At 37.4% G+C, this 23269-nt stretch overlaps 1 protein-coding gene across 1 annotated transcript; it reads left to right on the top strand.

The window, feature by feature from the left end:
- Positions 1-320: 320 nt before the first annotated feature.
- LOC134741074 (endothelial zinc finger protein induced by tumor necrosis factor alpha-like) lies at positions 321-22775 on the top strand. Its single transcript, XM_063673838.1, has 6 exons — positions 321-602; positions 9107-9327; positions 9553-9696; positions 12329-12627; positions 17201-17351; positions 22185-22775. Exons 2-6 carry the CDS (start codon positions 9108-9110, stop codon positions 22439-22441), a joined length of 1071 nt encoding a protein of 356 aa, XP_063529908.1. The 5' UTR covers positions 321-602; position 9107; the 3' UTR covers positions 22442-22775.
- The last annotated feature ends 494 nt before the right edge of the window (positions 22776-23269 follow it).

Raw genomic sequence — 23269 nt, 5'->3', positions numbered from 1 at the left:
TTACAAAGGTGCAAGCGCAACATGCCGTTCAACTGAACTGCAATTTAAAAACCTGCTTCTAAAGCTAAAAGCAGCACTTCAAAATAGGGGAACTTTAATGTCACAGAAGCAGCAACCGCTTATTTGAGGGCATTAATGTATAAACGCAATTTTTCAGGGCTTCTCTGCCGTCGGCGTACTATCTATATGCAACCGACAATTAACTGGTGCTTGATGCGAGCGCGACGCGAGCCACCTGTCAAGTGGCCGTTTTATCAAATCATTTCTTAATGCGCAGCCTCCCCGACCTGCTCGTTTTTTGTTAGCAGAGTTTTGAAAAAAGAACATTATAGTGGTACTGTAGTCGGGTAGGTCGGGGCGCGAGAGCCTCCACTCAGTCAGGTGCCGAGCGCCGAACGCACCGCACCTCTAGCGCACGCCAGCGTCGCAGCCTGCGCGCTCGCGATCTCGACACCCCAACATAACACAACCTCTAGTTATGATTCAATCTAGAATTAATTGGTGGATTTAAAATCAATTCTAAGTACATTGACGTCAACGTTACAGTGGAAGCAGCAGTGAGTGCGATAGGAAAATCATTTACAGTTTCCCGCCCAAACGAGGTAAGTCCGCCCGCCCATTTTAAGTTAATCTTTAATAATCAAGTAAAATTTGATTTTTAACGAACAAATCACTGTTTAAAAAAATATTAGGTGTTTATTACAGTTTTATAAATAACCTGAAATAGTAAATATGTATTTTAAGTTTTATAAATAACCTGAAATAGTAAATATGTATTTTAAAAATATTGAACGATGTGTATATGATTAGGAATCGATCTTCGAATTTATTTACTTAAGACTTAAATTACCTACCGTAATTAACACAAATAAATGAACGATATACCGAATATTTTATCGGAAGCATTACAGCATTGCGAAGACTGAAACTTGTGTTCAAGAGCTACGACGACAAAGACAGACACACATACACACAAAAGTTCATTAGTTCCATTGCGCTCATTGCGTTTAGTCAGCGGTTAAAATATTGTCTTATGAGTAATTAAATACAGAAGTATCAATAACAAAGACATTAAAATGTGAATCGATAACTCATGCCTATAGTAGAGTATATAGGTATAGGTAGGCCTTCTAATTGTCCTCGTGTTTGTGATGCCATTAATACGAGTGTCGTATCATAGGATGTAAAATTAATAAAATTAGTAAAATTACCTACCTACTAAATTATCTTAGCGGATACTTCTTTTCTTCTTCTTCTTAGATAGGTAATTTTTTAATACCTTGACAATTCTTAATAATAATAATAAAATCCCGTGAAATCCGAGGAGATACAAATAATAATAAAAAACAATTAATGAACAATAAATAATATTTAAATTGGTTAAGAACTAAAATTGAATATAATAATGTGTTTGGCAAAAATGACAATTCAATTGGCTTTTATCGCTGACTGTACTTTTCTTTCGACAGCCTCGACAGGCAACTAATAATCATCGAGACAATTCTAAAAACCCCAAATACAGTTGTTTGTTTTATCACAGAGTTCCTATGGCCACCTCATGTCTCCATCATGAAATCAGCTCGATGGTAGGAATAACCCCGACCCGACCCGACCCGACCCGAGGTGTTGTCACCCGACTTACATATGTATGCAAATTTTCAGCTTCATTGGAAGTCGCGGGAAGTGGGTAAAATTTAACTTGCAAGATTTGACACGTACGAACATATGTAATTACATACATAATTACATAGTTACATTGCAAGTTAAATAAAAGCATGTAAAAATAAAAGAATACGATAGATCGTCAGGGTGGGTTTCAGTTGAGGTGTCCATAGAACTTGATTATCAGCTTGCCTAATTTCATGATCATGAAGAAAAGAAAACTAATTGCCCAAGTACTATTTAATATAAACCGAAAGGAACAGGATGTGAAAAAGGATTTATTGCTGATCTTAACAGCAATTATCATACATACTACCGACTACGATAAATATAAAATGAATAATAAATTAACGATTACTATTAATTTATTTATTTTAAAATTAGTTTTATTAGTTTTTAAATTTTAATATAAAGGTAATTTTTTTTTACATTTATGTTTGTCATTATTTTTTTGTTTTATTTACTTGTGTATTTTACGAAAGGTGAAATATAAAATAAAATTAGGAGTATTAGGAGTAAATTACATAGGTAATTATAAATCTTGATCTCATTGACAAAAATATTGTGTCTATTATTTATTGTTATGATTTAATTTTAATGTACGTACTAATGTACGTACATACATATATATATTCTTAGTATATGTATATGTCTTATTATTAAGATAGTATAAATATTTATTCCTTTCGAAGACCCGAAGTAGCATTCACATCTGATTTTGATTTCATATTGAGTTGACATATAACTCAATTAATAATAAGTTAACGATTTGTATTAATTTATTCATTTTAAGATTAGTTTTATCTGACAGTTTTGAATGATTCACGGTTAGTTTCACTATATAGACCGTGATTACCTTTTGTATTGTTTTTGAGCTCCCGATATTTCGACGCAGTTACATGCATCTTGTTCACTGAAACTAGCGGAACTAGCGGTAAAATGAAAATAGCGGGTGGGTGTCAAAGTTGTGTAGACCGCGCTCGGTCTACCCTCATTCGTCGCATTAACACTCGTTGGTCTAGTTGCGTTCACACTCGTTGGTCTGGTCAAGCACACTACACTCACAGTACGCGTGTTTAAATTGGGTATCACTGGTTGGAAATATCGGGAGCTCAAAAGCAATGCAAAAGGTAATCACGGTCTATATCCCGGTCAATATAAGTAGTTTTATCTGTTTTTAGTTTCAGATTTTAATTTTATGGTTGATTTAATTTATTTTTAGATCTATGTGTTTGTTATTATCTTGTTCAGATATATACATTGACTATTCTATTCTTATATTATACTTATCTATTTCACGAGATACCGCGTTTTATTGACGTGCCTCAATAAATAAACTCTGCAACCAAAGTTTGCACATGTTTTACAAAAGTAAAACAATTGATTCAGTGCTGAACCGAAAACACTCGTGACCTCTAAGTCTGCAAAGTCAGACGTAGGTACCTAGTCTATGTAAGTATACTATGGTAATAACATAGCTGGTGGTATGTCCTGGTTTACGACCACGACTTGCAAGATTACTTATAAGATTTATAAGAAAGTTTAGGATTAAAATGTCCTATTTAAATATTATTCATTCAAGGAACTCCAACAGCTATAAACAGATTATTGTTACACTATCTTAGGCGGTTTGGATATGACTGATCATTCTCTGAGAGTTCACCCCAAACAATTGCTGTTTTATACAATTTGGCGAATCCCATAGTAAACCTTTCTCAGCATGACCTATGTATTGTCAGACATAACAAAATCACTCTGTATTGTAATACAGAGCCATGCATATGCAAAACCTTTCCTATGGCATCTAATTACTTACGTATGTACGTGATTTCTCCTTTACAATTGATATGATCACTACCTTGTCAAAATGATGTGTAATTTTTTTTATCATTCGCCCGTGCGCCGCGCCGTGCGTCTCGCTCTCGCCAATACGTGTACGAACAAGTAGGTATGAGCGAAATGCACGGGCGAATGATAACAAATTGACACATCATTTTTATATCGGTATGTAAGTTCGAATTGGCCTCTAATTGCACTGCTAGTACTCAACAACATTGAGAAAATATTTTGAGCGTTGGATAATGAATTTTACTTCGTTTATTGATATACATAATAATACCTATAAACCGGCTAAGTGCGAGTCGGACTCGCGCACGAAAGGTTCCGTATCATTACACAAAAAGAAACACGTTTGTTGTATGGGAGCCCCATATTTATTTTATTATGTTTTTAGTGTTTGTTGTTTGTTTAGGCAACAATCTTTGGAAATTTCAACTGTCTAGCTATCACGGTTCATGAGATACAGCCTGGTGACAGACAGACGGACAGACAGACAGACAGGCGGACAGTGGAGTCTTAGTAATAGGGTCGCATTTTTCGCATATTTCTATTAAATTATTAAAAATTATAACTTACTGGTATTTTAAAAGCTACCAATATTAAGCCGATTGTTTATTAGTATTTGGCCTACTTGCACCATCGCACTACCCACGGGTTAAGCGGTTAAACCGTTAACCCAGTGTCAAATTGTACTGGTAACCATGGTAACTCCAGGTTTTACCGGTTAACCCTGGGTTAGTGGAATGGTGCAAGTGGGACTTAGTGTTTCCGGACTAAATAATATTTTCACACACTCTTAAGGCCGCTTGTAGACATCCGGTGTTTTTGACGGACAACGGACCGTGTTACGCGACTACGTCCAGTTTTGTATGTGGCTACCGACAGCTTCACCTAACAAAACAAGACATCGTCGCCGAACCCGGACAATTGTCCGGTGAAAACAGCGCACGCGTACAAGCGGTCTAAGATAAGGAAAATTAATGTTTTTATAGGCTCATTTCTAGTTGTGTTGTGACTTATGTCGTAGTTTTGGGTTGATCAAAAATCGGGAACACTTGATTTACCAATGCTCTGATTACTTTTGGTGACAAAAAAGACAAATTAGAACTTAGTAAGACTCAGTCGTCATTTTGAGCTAGTTACACGGTTGCAAAGATTTCTCTCAACATTTCGCCCCTTAAATTCGGCCAGAGTTTGGTCATGTCTCATCTAAAGGAAGTTAGAAATAAAATAAAATTGTGCACGATATTGTAGGTAAATTAAGGTTAAGTATAAATTAAAGTCCTAACACAGCTAGAGCAAGTTGGTCCCTCAATAAGCCCTTTCTGCAAAAGTATCATGAAATAACTAGCGGTACATTGATTGAAAAGTCATAAGTGATAGCGAAGGTACATCATTTCAGCGTATTATTTATTCAGGCCTACATTCCGCCAGTAGTAGGTACCTATGTTATACGCTGCAAATTACACTGAAGTGGGTAATTCTAGAGCTTTCCAACCAGGTTGTGACAATTCAAAGCACAGCAATCTTTGAAACTTATTGAAATCGATAATACACCAATTATACGTTAGATTAATAGAATCTACAACTAATTATAAAAAAGGCAGTATCTTTTACGTAATTATGTAGAAAAGGAGGTAAAACCACCCACTTTTCTAGTAGCATTACGTTTCTGTAAGGGTCGCAGTTCTAACCTAACCCACTTTTCTGACAGCATTTCGTTTCTGTAAGGGTCACAGTTCTAACCTAACCTAACCTACTCTTCTGATAGCAGTTCTGTTCTGTGAGAATCGCAGTTTAAACCCACCCACCCACCTAACCCACTTTTCTAGTAGCATTTCCGGGTCCGGGTATGGGTCCGGATCCGAGTCCGGGTCCGTGTCCGGCTGTCCGGGGCCAAGTTTGGGTCAGAGCTCGGTCTGGGTCCAGGTCCGAGTTCGGTCCGGGCCCGGGTCCGAGTTGGGGTCCACGTCCAGACCCGGGTCCGGGTCCAAGCCCGGGTCCAAGTTTGGGTCTGGGTTCATAACGAAGAGAACAAATCGCCAAACATGAACTATGTGTCATTGAAGAGTTCCATTCTGATCATCATCAGCAGTTCCACTTCATCAAACGTCACTTTTTAAATGTAAATACTGGGTTTGTTGATGAAAATACAAAAATCACTATATGTATGCCTTTCACATTTGAGGAGTTCCCTCGGTTCCTCATGGGTCCCATCATCAGAACTCGAGCTTGACAAAAATGTATCTTGAAAACTTAAGTTGCTTAACAAACATAACGAAGAGGATAAATCGCCAAACGTGAACTATGCGTCATTGAAGAGTTCCGTTCTGATCATCATCAGCAGTTCCACTTCATCAAATGTCACTTTTTTAAATGTAAGTGTTTTCCCTCGATTCCTCATGGATCCCATCATCAGAACTGCGTTTTGACAAAAACGGGACCAATCTATATGCATATACTTATAATTCAAAAAACCGGCCAAGTGCGAGTCGGACTCGCGCACGAAGGGTTCCGTACAATTACGGAAAAAAACAGCAAAAAAATCACGTTTGTTGTATGGGAGCCCCATTTAAATATTTATATTATTCTGTTTTTAGTATTTGTTGTTATAGCGGCAACAGAAATACATCATCTGTGAAAATTTCAACTGTTAGCTATACGCTATAGCTATACTGATAGCTATCACGGTTCATGAGATACAGCCTGGTGACAGACGGACAGCGGAGTCTTAGTAATAGGGTCCCGTTTTTACCCTTTGAGTATGGAACCCTAAAAAAGTATATTCAAAATCGGTCCAGAAATGACGGAGTTATGGAGTAACAAACATTTAAAAAAAAAACAACAGAATTGAGAACCTCCTCCTTTTGAAATCTTGAAGTCGGTTAAAAACTAGGAAAGGCTAACTATGTATATACGAGCGCTCTTCACATTAAATGAGCACATGAATATGCCATCGTACTTGTTCTACATATATACTACCTACTCAAAATTATTTGAACATGCACTTTAACGCTGTCACAATAAAGTCGTGTCCAGATATTTGTGAAACTTACCTCGATTCCATATATCTCACTGTATTGCTGCTGGATTGTATTGTTTTTGCATATTGATTTTAGTGGCTAATTATACAGATGCAGAGGTATATTTCAATCGTGATGAAAAATTTATTTGAGCTCATGGCCTTTCTTAATAAAACTCGCAACGAGTTTTCATATTTTGTTTTTCTACTCGTCGAGTATAATCTGTGTATTACAACTTCATATGCAACACTACAAGCTTAAGGATGACTCACGTTATACCGGGCCGTGTCCGGGCCGGAGCTTCCGGCGCTTACTTTTCTATGACATGACAGGTGATCACGTGATGCTTTCCATAGAAAACGAAGCGCCGGAAGCTCCGGCCCGGACACGGCCCGGTCTAACGCGAGTCATCCTTTACTCTTTTCAACGTTGGATAGTCTATGGCACTTCCGACTCAAGCATAAGAATTTTATCGATACGGTTTAGTCAATTATAAAAATTTTGAAAATAGAACTTCATACATTTCGATAAAATATTTCTTGTGTAAGGAGACTCGATTTAATGCAAATTAGCCTACTTAAACACGCTGCGGCGTCGCATCTGCTTTGTGATTGGTTGGCCAACGAAAACTTTTTATTTTATGTTGTAGTAGAAACATAAAGTCAGAAACGCGCATGTGACACCCTTCATAGCAACATCCATACCCTACGAAAACCGCTTAGCGTTGCTTGTTAATCTCCATAGGCTATAGTGGCCAAAATCGTGAAAAAAACTGTCTTAAAATTGAATTTAGCGCGGAGCAGGTACCAGGGCCTCATGAGTTACGAGGAGGTGTCGTTGACCAACCCGCCGGGGGCGCCGGGCCCGGCGGCCGGGGCGCGTACGCGTATGAAGGTATCGCGGGCTGCGGCAGCTCGCGTATCTTAGTTGTATACTTTTGGTTTGTTTACCTATATGATTCTACTAGTTGAAAGTATTATTCTTTTGTCTCGTAGAAAAAGTATTGTATACAATAGTGATATAATCAAGCTTTTCAATCTCGTACCTTCACTTAAGTAACTCAGCAAGCTTCGTTGCTTAAACACGGTACTCGACTGAAAAGCTCTCTATTATATCACGATTGTATAAAATACTATTTCGCATTCGAGGTGTTCTCGAATGCTATATAGCGCTGATTGATTTTCTTAACACTTGCGCGAGTTCCCACTACTCTGCAGTAAAAAATATGACATCAGTCGGCGGCAAATAATTACCACTCTTTATAGACACAAGAAATTGCGACACACAACCCCCTCATAAGTTCACTCGTTACTCAATTAGCTGTAATAGCTCGAATCAATTGCCCTATTTGTAGGACAAGAAATGAAATTACACAATTTGCTTCATAAATAAAATCATTATCAGGACCTTAACTATAAGTTGCGCATTCGCTGGAACGATTAATAGAGTCGAATAACTAACCTAACATACTCGTATAGCTTTGCATTTGTACCGTCATTACAGTAATTAGATAGTTTCGGCAAATCATTCCTGAAACTCATTACTTTTGATTTGCTTTGACATTTTGATGTGAACGTATGATATATTTTTGTTAATTTGTAATGGGAATAGCTATAGTAGCCGTAAATTGATGTTTACGTAAGACACTTTCATCGTTCAAATGGGTGGTGGAGGTGCGTTAGTTTAATGAAGATTGTTTTTGCTGAAGTGTGCATTATTAATGCGCGTACGCAGAGGGCGCCGCGTCGCTCCATTATTCTGATTCTACATTTACTTGATTGAGCTTTTAATGCGATTCGCTGTCAACACAAGCGAATGGATTAATCAGGGCGAGCGGTGTCGACAAATAGACGGCTAGCGTAATGACGCCGGTCACGTGAAAACTACGATGATATCGCCACTTTAGAATCGTTCACTAATGCCTGTGAAATCTTGATAAATGTGTTTTGCTGCTATACACGTTATGCTGTCAACGAAAGAGAATATACCAATTAAGAGGAAAGAATAGCCACTAACAATAGGCACTTTTTTCATACAATTTCCATTTCGGGAGAAAACGGTTTCCACTAACTAAATCTTAACAAATCACTTTTATTTTGATGTCGATCGCTTTAGCATAATATTATATTTATAGGTTTCGCTTTAAAGAAAGTTTTTTTTTGTATTTTTTTGTATTTTTTTGTATTGCTTATTTTGATAAAAGGAAAACCTATAAATCTAGCTTTTCATTGTGTCAATAACATACTAAAAATTCATGGATAATGGAAAATATTTAGAAGTGGAAAAACATTTTCTCTTTTTGTATGGACGAGTATGAGTACGATCTATACTTCCCTCTTAAATATATTCATCAATCTAAGAATATCTTTTACTTTTTAGACAATTACTTAACTAGGTATAAAAAGGTTTGCCAGGTATTAATTCCAACAGGCATATGGTAAACGTAGGCTATTCGTAATTTATTTGCCATGACTGGTAGACATTATATAATTGACCCATAACCCATATTAAATATGATTTTCGGCACACAGTTTGTTGGACTTCTATATGGGCGTTGCTTCATTCTGGTTATTTTGTTTCAGGATGTCCAGGCATGTACTTCTTTCCCGGCTGGCGGAGCAGTTCCAGCTGTCGTCCCCGCCGCCCGCGCACCGCTTCCCCTCCCCTGAGCGAAGTGTGTCTCCCCAGTCGCCGTCCTCCCCGCAGTCGCCTCCACAGTCGCCGACTCTACCCCATCACTTGCTGCAGCTCGGAGACATCGAGATAGCAGGCAGAGCTCTGAAGCAGTATGCTAGAGCCACGGGTAAGTGCCGTTTTGTATGATCATAACATATTATGTGGGCCCGTGATAGGTTCGGCTGTTGCTAGTAGCTCACAAATATAGATCCTAGTCACTGACATATCGGAGTCATCCGCGATACCCTATTACGGGCCGAACAATGGAAACGGCGCTAAACTTCACTGAGGTACAACATATTTTATTAGAAGTTATATGGATTAATAAACTGTTGTTTACTATTGTACACAGAACTAGGAGCATTGATGTACTGCAGCGGCCTCGGAGCCCTATACGGCGCAGGAGGAGGTGTCTGGCCACTGCTGCTACCTCGCCACTCTCCGCAGTACGCCCGAACTCCTGTCGAACTTGCCAGACACACGCCACCTAGAGAAGGTATGTTTTAAAAATACCTTAACCGTGCTCTACTTTAACGTTATGAATTAATACCCGTTTGCGTTAGGCGGAGAATTACTCATGTACATTTCCCATTTGGCACGTTTGACTTAAATAACAATTACTAATATGTAACTGGTGACCGAAGAGCTGGCGGCTTTCTCGCACAACGTATCAGCATTGCGATACAGCGGGGAAATGCCGCCAGCATCCTTGGTACAATGCCTCAAGGGCCTATTTTAGATTTAAGCTAGTTATTAATTTCTTTTACGTAGTACCACTGTATATAATCTTGTATATATGTAAATAAATGTTGTTTCATCGAGAATGCAAAAAAAATATATTACTAAAAAATCTGGATACCATAACTTATATTTTCGAAGCCAAGTAGCCAACCAAGTGTTTTGCTATATTTAATTTACTGATTGTAATGGTTGATGTAAATACGCGCTTACAGAGGTATTTATTTAGGTACATATTTTAAATTTTCCACGAATCTGCCACGTAACCTAAATCCTTAAAAAGCAGTCGAAAACCTGTAGCAACATACGCATGTCACTTCGGCCTCCTTACAAGGCTTCCTCTTTCGGTACATGCCTCATTAGAATAGCTATCGGCGTAAGTAAGGTGCTGATTAATAACTCATACGATACGACGTTGTTTAAAAGTCGTTTACCTCCTCGGCGAAAACCGAGTTTTCCAGACCAAGGTCTGATTACTTATTCTAATTGTCGCGTTTGAGTACCTACCTATCGCTGCCAGTTAAGATTCAGCAGTAAAGATAGTGAAAACCTACAATGCTAACACTCATAGTCAGCTATTTAACATGCGCAGTGAACTTACATACATATACCTACTTCAAAAAGGTTAGAATGTATGTAGACACTTACTCTATCGTATCGTTTATCCATCTACTCAAGGGTGAACTTCACACATGAAATAGAATGAGACAGGTCCTTACCTTTTCTGAATGTCAAACTGATGGTGAGATCGGACAGCACCTTGGCACACTCTGTTATGTCAAGAAGCACCCCAGAAATTTTAATAGGGAAGATGGTTTTAACTTATCGTCAACTTGGGGACCAGTGATCCAGAAGTTAAAGCCAAGGGATCTTCGGGTGTGTGCGTTGATGTTGTGAGTGTTGCGTGTCGGACTATTGACAATAATTAACATTTATGTGTTTTGGTTTGAAAATGTGGTGTCTACCCCAAACTTTTTGATACACTTTTCGCCGCATGATTCATTTATTTGTTAATGTTGCTCATTAATGTTGTTTAAAGTGTAATATTGATAGCGTATTATGCAGTAAATTAATGTGGAAGTGTGCAGATACTGAAAAATTAATCATGAAACGCGTTTAAACACCATTCTGGCGTCAACGCCGGATAGCCCACGCGGGTCCTTGTATTAAAGTCCAGCTATCACCTTACAAGAGCTCATAACCCAACTAAAATTACCGAACAACGTCGTGCTCTACGAGCATTTGCTATTTCTACCTCTAACCGTGGCTGGCTAGAGCCCTAGAGGCCATAATTTTATTGTTTTATACCGTACACTGGCTGAAGTTTATTACAAATAATATTAATTCGATCCCACGTTCGCTATAGACCCGATTGTAAATGTGATTCAATATGTGTTCTAAACGCGAAAGTTTTAAATGTTATGTTACTCGTACTTTATCGTAGTAAATATATACTACCATTGATACAAGACATTTATCACGATTAATGACGAATCGCAAATATTTCTGAAACATATACTAACCTAAGTACATATTAACTTGCTGGATCGCCAGTATGGTTTGGTAATAACTTGAAATCAGATGTAAAGTATAACCTATTATAACCTTTAAAATATTTGATTGCTCAGGTGTATTATGTTTTCAGACAAAATTAATATTTAAGCAACTTTTATTTCACCTTTAGAGGTATGAGAGGTATCATTCACCATGATTGTTAATACCTACGATGACAATAAATATTTCTACTTTGCCTTTTAAATATGTTTTATACTTACAGTAGATAGGTAGGTAGTAGGACCTAGTAACGATATTTTATGAAAATAGTTGTTAGAGATATTTGAAAACTATATTATGGAAATAATAAATATGTTAATTTTAAATAAATTGGACTGTTGTACTTTCTGTAAAAGCGCGCTCAAAATGAATAACTAAATGAATTTGCGTGATATTTAGGATCCTTTCGTTACCAGCGCCATATACATATGAGAGGTAAAAGAGCTCGTACTAATAAACGGGTGCTAATAAAGTGCTCAAACTAACACCGGTTTACCAGTAGGTATCCAAGTAGCCCATTGCATTACCATGGAATCCAGATTTTTGCCTATCCCAGTACTAGTATCGAAAAGTAGGATTAGATACCATATCCAGTCATTTATTGACGTTTCGGCATTATAAGACTGCATTCTCAGGCTCAGTTTAAAAAAGTTATATTTTGAAGTGCCGTTATTTTCTCTCAAAATGAGTTATTTTGTAATGAAATTAATTTACATTGACGTAGTTCTCTGTAAACATTGAACAGCTGTAGAGATTTTAGAAGTCTTTCAGACGTTCTCTGTGACCTGCGCCTAAAGCGTGAAGAACGGTTGCGTGACTGACAATTTTGTTTGCAGACGACGAGGAGCTGCCGCTGAACCTGTCCACGAAGAATCGTCAGATCTGGTCGCCGGGAAGCGCGTGCGAGCGCGAGCGCGGGCCCGTGTCCCCGCGCTGGGAGCCGCGCGACGACGCACCGCTGGAGCTGGTGAAGCGCGGCCGCACCAGCCCCGACGCCGAGCGTCCGTCCACCCCCGACCCCTGCCGGTGTCCCTCCACCCCGCAACACCAACCTTACGCCGCCCTTCAAACGCCCGCGGCTGATCTCAATTTCTCACTCATCAAGAGCGAAAACAGAAGCGAAAAGTCATTTCAAGTAAGTCGGCTAATTATTTGCGATTTTATTGTGGACTAAACTAATTACTTAAGTGTGTGTTCAAGATTGCATACCGATTTACTTGCTCTAGCGTGCGAAAAAGGACGCAGCTCTACAGCTTTGAAATCAGCGAAGCGACATCCTGTGGGTCCTGAATAACTAGTAGAATAACTGTCCAGTTTCCGTTCGAAATGTTTTTAAATAGCAAACCAGTAGCCCGTTTGAGTCTCTTTAACAAATCAAATAGCAAAAAACTGCCCTTGTCTTAATACGTAGTCGCGCTTCGAAACGAGTCGCGCGGCGCGGCGCGGCCGGCTCGTCTTCTCGCCATTTTTGTACCTTTCGTTTTTTCTACACTGCTATTATAAAAATCCGCATCGGTTTTAATCAAAATTCCAACTTTTAATATCACAGTGCGGCTCTGTTTATAATTGGAGAAATAATTACCTTGTGTCATACGGCGATAAAAATGTTGCAGAGCCACTCACTGTTTTCCACACTTTATCATTAAATTAAGTGGTAGCATCGAAGCGACAGTGGGTACTTATGGTATGCGATGTTCAGGCGGATATAGCGGTACTAAAAACTTCCAAACAGCTTGCTTGGTAAATAGTATCACTTTAATTAAAGTTTAAATCGTTAAAGTTATAAAATATAAAGGAATACGACATTATGAAGGAAAATTCGTTATAGTTCACACTTTGTTTATGCAGAGCTTTTAAAATTTAACTACAGTCACTGTAGTTTCCATTAGCATTGGATTGGACCACATACCTAAGCTCGCGCGCGGCGGCCGGTGCGGCGCGCGGCGGGTCCGGGCCGACGTGAGGCGCGTGGCGCTCGCGTGCCTCTCATTACGATCTAGCTAAGTGCTTAATCAAATTATCAAATACGATCCGTTTATTACGATCTGACACATTCATAACTATTTACTTAGTTCATTTTACTCTCGAAAAAAAGGTTAAATCATTAGAGTAACTTTGTGGTTTTTTTATTTTTGAGTTGATGGACGTTGGATAGTTTTATAGTGGTATTGTGTATAGGTACTTCTTCTAGATTTATACTTTATACGACAGGAAAAAAATATTTAAGATTAGGTACTTATCAAAATTGAAAATTGAATAAATAAAATAGCTAATTATTTCGCTTATTCTACCTATCAAGCTTACGAAGAAAAGAATCCTATTACCTTTATAACCATATGTGGACAGTCATCCCCTAGCACCTGTGTTGTTTATAAGAGAGTGCATCGACTGTATAAAAAGGCGGCCAAAAAAGTATCAGTTTTTGTGCGCGCGAGTGCAGGCAGCTGCCTGGCCAACTGTCACCGAGCGCCGCGGATTGCGCGGGCGCACGGCGCACTTAACGGCTAACCGCCTGATTATGGCCGCTACTCGATCCTCATTACACCTTTAATAATCGTTCCTGCAATGAAGCTAAATACGATTAATTTTTGTAGCTTCATCAGATTCTTGTAAAAGTTTCGCGCGGTTAATACGGGTATAACGTCGAGATTGTAACATTACAAAGAATTTAAAATATTTTAAACTTGAGAGCGCTGATTAATACCTATTTAAGATTCATAGACTTCATAGGTTGCATGAATAAGTAAAAAGGTCTGTACCATGGCTAAGGAAGAAGACCTAAGTCAGTTAAAATATTCATTTGAAACTAACGAAATACCTAGACTTACATTTACTAAATAAACTAAAACATTACGTGGCCCGGATTTATTTCACAAAAACGAAGTTTGAATACACAACTGAACAGTCCGGTGACGAAATTATTCAGTGGCATACCACCAGAAACATCTGTTTAAATAAATCTAAAGAAAATCTATTGTCTAATACAGAACCAACAATCCAGTAGTAAGAATTTGTTTGCCGAGAATTCATATTCTATTCGAGTCCAACTCGAGTTGAGAGATGGTGCAATAGGTTTTTGGTAACATTTTTGTATCTATCTACTTACAATATAACATACTATTATAGAAATAACAAACTAAAGTCATTTAACTTACACTTACTTGTACCACATACTAATATTACTAATTTTTAATTATTAATCATTCCAAAATCGTAACCAAAGTGCATTGAAATAGTTATTTGTTATACAAGGGTGCAAAGTTGTATTTTACCCGCGAGTGTGGAATTGAAACACGAGCAAGCGAAAGGATTCTATAGTTCTTAAATAGAATCCTGAGCGTGGCGAGTGTTTCAACGCACGCGAAGTAAAAATACAGTTGCTCAAAAAGTGCTACTTTACGTAGCTGTTTAGCGTGCGGAAAGTTGGTTTTCGTGAACTAGTGCTTTTCACTTTTCCAATTTTTTTTTAATTTATACTTGTTTCAATTCATGACTACTTATTGATGAGTGTTAATATTAGTTTCCTTTAAATGTCGTAATCAACATAAAAACCTATTGTTAATGTAAAAATACGAAAAATATACATATTTCGTATTTTATTACTTACCTCTTCATCATTATAACACGCATATTTTTTAATATTGAAAAACCGTTCTTAATAAGTTGTCTGAATGGAACAGAATAGCTATGGAAGGTAGAGGTAAGAATAGCTGCCGAAACGCCTGTCAAAGAAGAGGCGTTTTTTCTTACTGCAAGCATGTTTTAAATTTCCAAAGGCAATATTCGATATTGTTTTTATTCCTTACTTGTTGTTTTTCTTATTTTTTCGCAACTGTATTAAAAAAACGTCGTCCGATACACGTGCGGAAATGTCATTCTTCACTCGTCCCGAGTCTTGCTACGAGCCGTAGGCGAGTATATCTCGGTACTCGTGGAGTAATGACATACTTTCCGCACTAGCATCGAAATGTACTATTGCACCCGTGTGTAACACAAAACTTTTCCCCTCACTATAGCGAGGAAAGTGCAACATCCACAGGCGTTAGATCATCTTCATCACTGGAATCACTCATTTTTTTACGATAATACGATATTATAACAGATAACTGGAAGTTGTATATTTTTACGTGAGTTTGAGTCGGTGAGAAAACTTTAAAGTAAAATTTTCGTTGACATTTGACAATGTTGACATTTCTGACGATGCGTTTTGAAATTGCATCGACTCAACTTGTGCGTTCAACATCGTTATAAAAAAAACAAGTGTTTCTTATGGAATTTTAAGGTTATGAGTTATGACTAATAAAATGCGTTTTTACTTTTACTCGCTTCGGGAAAAATTATATACTTAAGAACCGCATAGATGTTAAATACTATATATTATTGTGTTTCCGCAATCTAAAATATTAGTAATCTAAACTATCAAAGAGCTACCACCTAATGGCTCCTTAGGAAAAGCTCTAGGTAAAATTTGATAGTAAAAAGTTACTAGGTAATCCAGTCGTATTGAACCGTTTGAGTCGTATTGATTGATCGCGAACGAACCTCAGACCTCAGTTCCCGTAGCTGTATTTTTAAATTCAACGTCGAGTTTAACATACTGCGTGTAAAATACGTGTAATAACCCGTTGATAGAAACTAATTACTGGGCAGGGAAAAAATGTTTTTTAGCTATCACGGGTAGGTACAAGGAAATCAAAGAAAGCCGGGGTGAGGCCTGTAATTAGTTCATTGCGGGCTGTCACCGCTGAAGGTGATGGACACCGTCGGCCGCGAGGCTGCTCGTCTAATTAATAATTAATGCATGATTTGTACCTATCAGAACACACATTTTCTTTGTTTTGCAAAATTGTTATTGTTATTTATATATTTAGAATAATATTGTAATCAAGATAATTAAACTATTGGATCGCTCATCAACTTCGATCGCTTGATGTTACGCTCAGATAATATATGTAGATAGATAGACAGCGTTTATTCGTGGCAAAAAAGAGGAAAACACGTAGGTAACACAAAATAAATAATATAAGCCACGAAATGGTCCCGACTCAGCATGGTGTTAGCCTGGCTGGTCTATAATATGTAGTATCTAACCTACTAACCTTTGTGCATGTAGGTAGTAGTGTGGTAGTGTAGTTTGTGTATGTAGAATTGTCTATTTCATGCTGAATGAAAATATCGTCTGAAAACTCTTCGAAACTACAAGCTTTTGTGTCAATCCAATACATCTCTCTTGCACTAAATAGATATACCTAAAGTACAGTACCTATGAAAAGCCTCAAGAGTGGCTTACGAGTAACAATAAAATTAAAATCTTTACTAAGTAGCTTGTATTTTTTCACATCACCAAATCGAAAAAGGGCTTTTTCTTCCCTGCTAGGAGGGATCAAAGTGGCACTTTTCTTCCCTGCTAGGAGGGATCAAAGTAACACTTTTCTGTTCTGGGACACTATTTTTAAATTTTTTTGTGCATTATATTTTTAGCTTAAATAATATTTTTAAACATTATAATTACCTCATAGGTGATGTGAAAAGTAATATGTGTCACATGGTAGCAAAATTATTTCCATCTTGGGCGTAACACACTTGAATCCCTCACTACACTCAGGATTCTATAATAGAATCCTTCGCTTCGTTTAGGATTCAATTGTACGCCCTCCCCGTAAATATTGCATTTTGCTCCCTTGTGACACAATCTACTATTGTTATAGTGCAAGCAGTGCGGAAAATGCTTCAAGCGGTCGAGCACTTTGTCGACGCACCTCCTCATCCACTCGGACACGCGGCCCTATCCCTGCCAGTACTGCGGGAAACGCTTCCACCAGAAGTCCGACATGAAGAAACATACATACATACATACAGGTCAGTAGAAAAATAATACTAGTACAGAGGTAATAATAATAGGTAATTTCCAGCAGATCCTCTATAACCTAGTAAGTTCCCTCGGATACCTAGTTAAGCAGAACAAATTCAAATAGATTTTAAAACTTATAAAAATAAGACTTGAATTATAAAAATGGCTCGCCTATTGCCTTTTTTCTTGTACAATGTGCGTGTTTTTTTTTTACGAAACGAGACTTATTCGTATGGCAAGTATCTGCTAAATTTTACAACGTGGATGTTATGTACAAATCAATGAATTTAATGATGTGATTCTTTCCATAGATAGTTACTTACTTACATATTCAATAATAGCAAAAACAGAGAGCAATTTCGTAGTTTGAAACAACTTTGCCAACTATTCAAATTATGACACCAATCAAAGTATGAAAACTATGACTGCAATTAAATGAAAGTTTAAGTAGAAAATAGGAACAATTCCACTTGAATCGTAAACTGATGGTAATCCCAGTATTGAATAAATTCAGCCACTTAAGATGAAAGTTGACGATCGCCCCGAAATCACCTTTCCATACAAATCGTAGTCCCCATTTTCCTCTCTGGGTATTATATAATATTATTAAAAATATTTTGACATAATTTGATGTATATCAACCACGGCTATGCTCCTTCGTTTGATAACTTAATTTTTTTAATTATTATAAGACTAAGGAGCATTTAAATATTTGTATGGAATTAGTTTTTCGCTCCTATAAAACTTTTATACAAATAAACAAATCGAACGAAGAGGCATAGCTATGCTTATTATAGATCCAATTGCATAAAAATATTTTCTATTATAGTTAATACCCAGGGAGGAAAATGGGGACTACGTGTGTATGGAGAAGGTCGTCCCTTTTTTTTTATTATATTTCTTAAGCCTAATACTTTGGCTTATATTTGATATGTAGTATTATTAGTAGTAGTAGTAGTAATCACTTTATTGTACACAACACAGGTTTACAAAAATAAATTACAGTAATGGAAGTACAAAAGCGAACTTAATATGCATTTGCGAATATGTATTTGGATAGCTGCGGGATTATGACCTCATTTGCGCAAATAGTAATAGACTAATGTCACAATTATATAAACCTACTTTACTCAATGATACTGTTATGAAATTAGATATACGTTTGTATAAAAAAATTGTAAAAAATATGATATTAACTACATGCTAACCAATTAGTTACACTTACACCACCTGGGCCGTGTTGCATAATAAACTACAACTAATATTACAAGCGGAACTCCTTTTCTAATAAATAAACTACAACTAATATTACAAGCGGAACTCCTTTTCTAATTTCACTTATTAGAAAAGGAGTTCCGTTTGTAATATTAGTTGTAGTTTATTATGCAACACGGCCCTGGCTGTGACATTCGATAACAGGCATAACAGCCCACTTTAACGTGACTGTCACTACAACTTAGCCTCCCCTGTTATTTCCAACTCAAACTTTCCTAATAGATACTTAAGACTTCCGACAATTTGAATAAACGATTGAATAAATCTTTTGAAAGACCTATAAACACATAACGATAAGAGCTATTTAGTAACCAGCGTAAAGATTATTACAAGGATATAAATTGTTAATTATTTAACTATGCACGACAATTGCAAAAAGACCATTATTCAACCGTTTTCATCGCTTTTAACGAACCGCTCGGGAACGAGATAATTACCGAAGTGCACCTCTTCCGAGACAAGTTCATTAAGTTGAAGGTGTATCGCTTCGCGTCGGCCGTTAAGCCTTCTTCATTCATACAGACTATAGTCACTACCTACTTACTGAAACGAGCAAGCATTTTGATTTTATTGAATTCATGATTAAATCACCTACCGGTAACTTAAGTATGCTTTATATTTCAGGTGGAGTATGAGCCCGTGTTTAAATCGTAGTCATATTTCCAACAATTGAGTCAATTATACTTAGTACCTACAAATTAGTTAATAACTATTTATAATACTTATAATATTTTATTAATATTACTTACCAGGATAAGTCAAAGAAAGAAGGCGGTATTTGTCCAGCAACGGAACACTTAAATAATATTATTACATTTGTTTTTTAATGTCAGGATCGATATAAAAAAACCGGTCAAGTGCGAGTTCATTTAACTCGCGCACCGAGGGTTCCGTACAAACTTTCAATGATCTCATGTAACTATAAGCACAATAGGCTTTTGACCAGAAGTATACTAAGCATAATTATATACAACGCCCTCTATTGGCAAATCGGCTAACTAATTTGCGAAACCGGTAGTATGTAATTATGTATGTTGTGGTAGAAGAGCCGACTGCAAAATTTCGTACCGACTTGATACCGCGATGAAATGCACAATGGTTTCCCATAAAAGTGATGCTAAGTCCGAATTTGATAGTCTGTCAAGGCGGAACTTGCCGAAAGTACAAAAAAGTACTTATATATTAATATAAACCCAGGACCATCGGCTTCACAAGCAGGGTCACTACCCACTAGGCCAGACCAGGCCACTAGATCTAGGGGGCTAGGAGATGGGAAGTATGTTAGATAATTTCTACCATATATGTTAAAAACATATATTTTTTGTTGGTATTCCTAACGCGTGTTACCTATATGTTGTGAATGATATTAAAATTAGATTATATCAATTATATTACAAGACGCACCCCTTCATATGGGGCATTTTTCATGAAAAAAACACTTTCAATGTGTCGAGGTTAGCGTTGTTCATGACTAATATTCCAAATTTCAAATCGATAGCTTTAGTAGTTATCGAGATATTTAGCGATGTGACAGACAGACAGACGGACGGACAGATTCGCACCATAAAACGCACCAAGTCGCACAAAAGGGTTCCTTTTGTACCTTTTTGGTAAGGAACCCTAAAAACTGGATCGTATCATATACAACGGCGGTTATAAAATATGTATATGTAGGCAGGTATGTAGGTACAATGGTTAGGTTAGTCGTTAAACGATCATTCATGTTGTTCGTTTTTGAAAGTTCTTTACTCAGACTCATTTTATGTTCCAAATATGGGCTACTGTAAAAATACAATTCTACATTAATTAGCTAGGAATTGGTACCTACTCCTTACAAAAACTACTAGCTGAACCTATATAAATCTTATACTGGTTCTGGCGGTTTATTTATAGCCAGCACTTAGCGCTATCTACGTGCGCGACCGCAATCGAAGCTGCAGCGATCAAAGAGGAACGTTTTTTATAACGGACTGACAACTTCCAGTAAACTCAACAAGACGAATTACCTAAAAAATGTGACGGACATATTTGTCTTGGCCGGAGACGTCTCGTCACGTCGCTGCTCTGTTCCCAATGATTTACAACGGCCCTACATGGCTCTGGTCGTCCCGATAAATGCCTCATCATCAATATTCCAAAATGCGGCTCGGCCTGCAATTAGCCGTCCGTGCAGCCTTCACAGGCCTTCTCGTGGCGATGGCGCTCCGACTCCGAACTGGCCAGCCACAAACAAAAACCTACCTTAAATCCTGTTCTATCTTTACGTACAATACATTTTATTTATTTTGTTGTGTTGAGTTGTGGGTAGCATATAACATATCGCTGTTACTTATACTGCTGACTTACTGACCAAGCTAGCTACCATTTAACTATAGAAGACTATTTAATCCAAATGGTTACCAATCCGTTGATGGGTACTTATTTTAAAAGATGGATTTTGACTACCTATATCCCATACAATCATCGATTCCTTAGTATCTTTTCCAGCTGACTTTCCGAACGAATATTACCTACTAATATATGTCAGTGTACCTTTAACGATTCTGCATATTAAATCAGTTTGAGAACTTCACTATAAATAATAAAGGAGGCTATGATTATGACAAGTAGTGGTTTGCTTATAGAAGCCTAATTACGAGGTGATGGCACGCCATCGTCAGTAGGCTCCACGAATGTTATAATTAAATACAAGTAGAATTAATTTCGAAACGCGTATTACGCACCTGTTTCTGATCTAAATCAGAAACCTACCTGTGAAACCTATGAAAATTGGACACTTAGTTTTAGTTAGTGTTTTATTAAGAGTAATTTTACTATAAAATACCTTTACTTGCTAGTTTTTGCGAACACAAAACCAGCAACCTACTGTTTCAGCAGGTGCCCTTTTCTTACCAATGTCATTGGGATTACAGATGTAGTGCATAATTGTTTTCCATCGTATTTTTAGGAAACGTTCGTATTGCCATGCTACTCAAGTCAACCTCAGTACTTTTTGTAACGAGACTGACTGAAATAGCAAGACATATTCGTACGTAATTAGATGCATTACATCTGTACGTTACTGTGTGCGATGAAGGAATTCTAGTGTTTCGTCATTAGCAATTATATAATTAGTTTAGCAAGCCATTTCCGTCAATAGAAAAAGGCGGAAAATTTAAAAAATGTAGGCGCGAGGGGTTGTCCTTTTTATAGAAAATTTTAGTTTCGCCTTTTTCTACTGATAAGGTGGGTTTGCCAGAGTATAGGTACTTACGAAATCTTTTTCTATTTTCTGAAGCTTCTACAGAGTCCGACAAAGACGACATTTAGCTTATATCTGAAATCATTTAATATTAAAAATATTATCTTATCTTAATTTATTTCTAGATTAATATTGATAAATACTCTTAGTTAAGTATAATAAAAAATCAGGCTCCTGGTTTAGTATATTTGATGTATTAAGCAGTGGGATGAGCTATTGAAAAAATATCTGCGATCGAGTTTCGCAAACATAGCGGCCGATGTACAACACTTACGCATAACGTACTTACATACGATGAAATATTTATAGAGAACATTTGTTTCAGGCGAGAAACCCCACAAGTGCGTGGTGTGCTCGAAGGCGTTCAGCCAGAGCTCTAATTTGATCACGCACATGCGCAAGCACACCGGCTACAAGCCCTTCTCGTGCGGATTGTGCGATAAAGCGTTCCAGCGCAAGGTGGACCTGCGCCGGCACCGCGACTCGCAGCACGCCGACGCCGACGCGCCGCCTGCGCCGCTTCGCTACCGCTACTACGGCGACGAATCGCCCACACCTCTCGCCCCTATTGTCACCAACTGAACTTTGAACATTTTTAATGTGTTATTGCAATTTTCTATTATGATTTCTAAGTCAATCGCCGTAGTGGCTCATTTTTATTATCTTAAGCACTTATGGATGGGGACGAGAAGGCGACTAGCGATCGAGTATTTTATTGTGCAAAAAACGCATATAAAAGAATTGGAAATATTAGTTGTCGTACACTCCGCCGGCGGGTATAGTTACATTTTCCTAAAATAAAGCACTCGCCAGTGAAGATGTAAATACATTAAGTTATCACCGCTACTCGTTTCTCACTAGTCGTCGCGTCGGCGGCGGTGGGCAGCTGCTTTACATTGTTACCACAATACGTCGAGTCGGTTTATTATGTCAACTAGGTACTTATTTCCTTTAATATTTTTTAGTGACCAAAGATAAACACGGCATTGAACTTCTTAATCAAATTTATAATTTGAATCTTGAATTCATTGAATAATGCAAATTAAGTATATGTAATTCATGCACCACTGGCACAGTACAAATTTGTACCTAACGATCGTTGTTTAACTTTGTGTCCCTAGTTAAAACATAGACCTATACCTGTGTGTGATTCTGTGAATCCGAGGCTGCTTTTATCAATTGTTGTTACCCTAGGTCTATACCTAAATGAGTTAGTAATTTATTGCTGATAATAAATAATAACTGACGTGTTTTGCACGTCCAATCATGGAATACGTTAATAAACAAAGGCATTTATTAAACAAATGTAGTGTAGGTACTTAACCGATCAGGTATTTTGTGATTAATAAGCAAATTACAGATCATTGTAGTAATAGAGGCTGTACTAACGAATTGTCCGAAATCAATTAA

Source organism: Cydia strobilella, chromosome 4, assembly GCF_947568885.1.
Source record: "Cydia strobilella chromosome 4, ilCydStro3.1, whole genome shotgun sequence".
In the NCBI taxonomy this organism is placed as follows: Eukaryota; Metazoa; Arthropoda; class Insecta; order Lepidoptera; family Tortricidae; genus Cydia; species Cydia strobilella.
This window is presented reverse-complemented; position numbering and strand designations above follow the sequence as displayed.

Coding starts and splice junctions, on each gene's coding strand:
- LOC134741074 (XM_063673838.1), top strand. CDS start 9,108: ATGTCCAGGCATGTACTTCTTTCCCGGCTGGCGGAGCAGTTCCAGCTG. Junction 12,628..17,200: donor GAAGCGAAAAGTCATTTCAA/GTAAGTCGGCTA, acceptor CTATTGTTATAG/TGCAAGCAGTGCGGAAAATG. Junction 17,352..22,184: donor ACATACATACATACATACAG/GTCAGTAGAAAA, acceptor CATTTGTTTCAG/GCGAGAAACCCCACAAGTGC.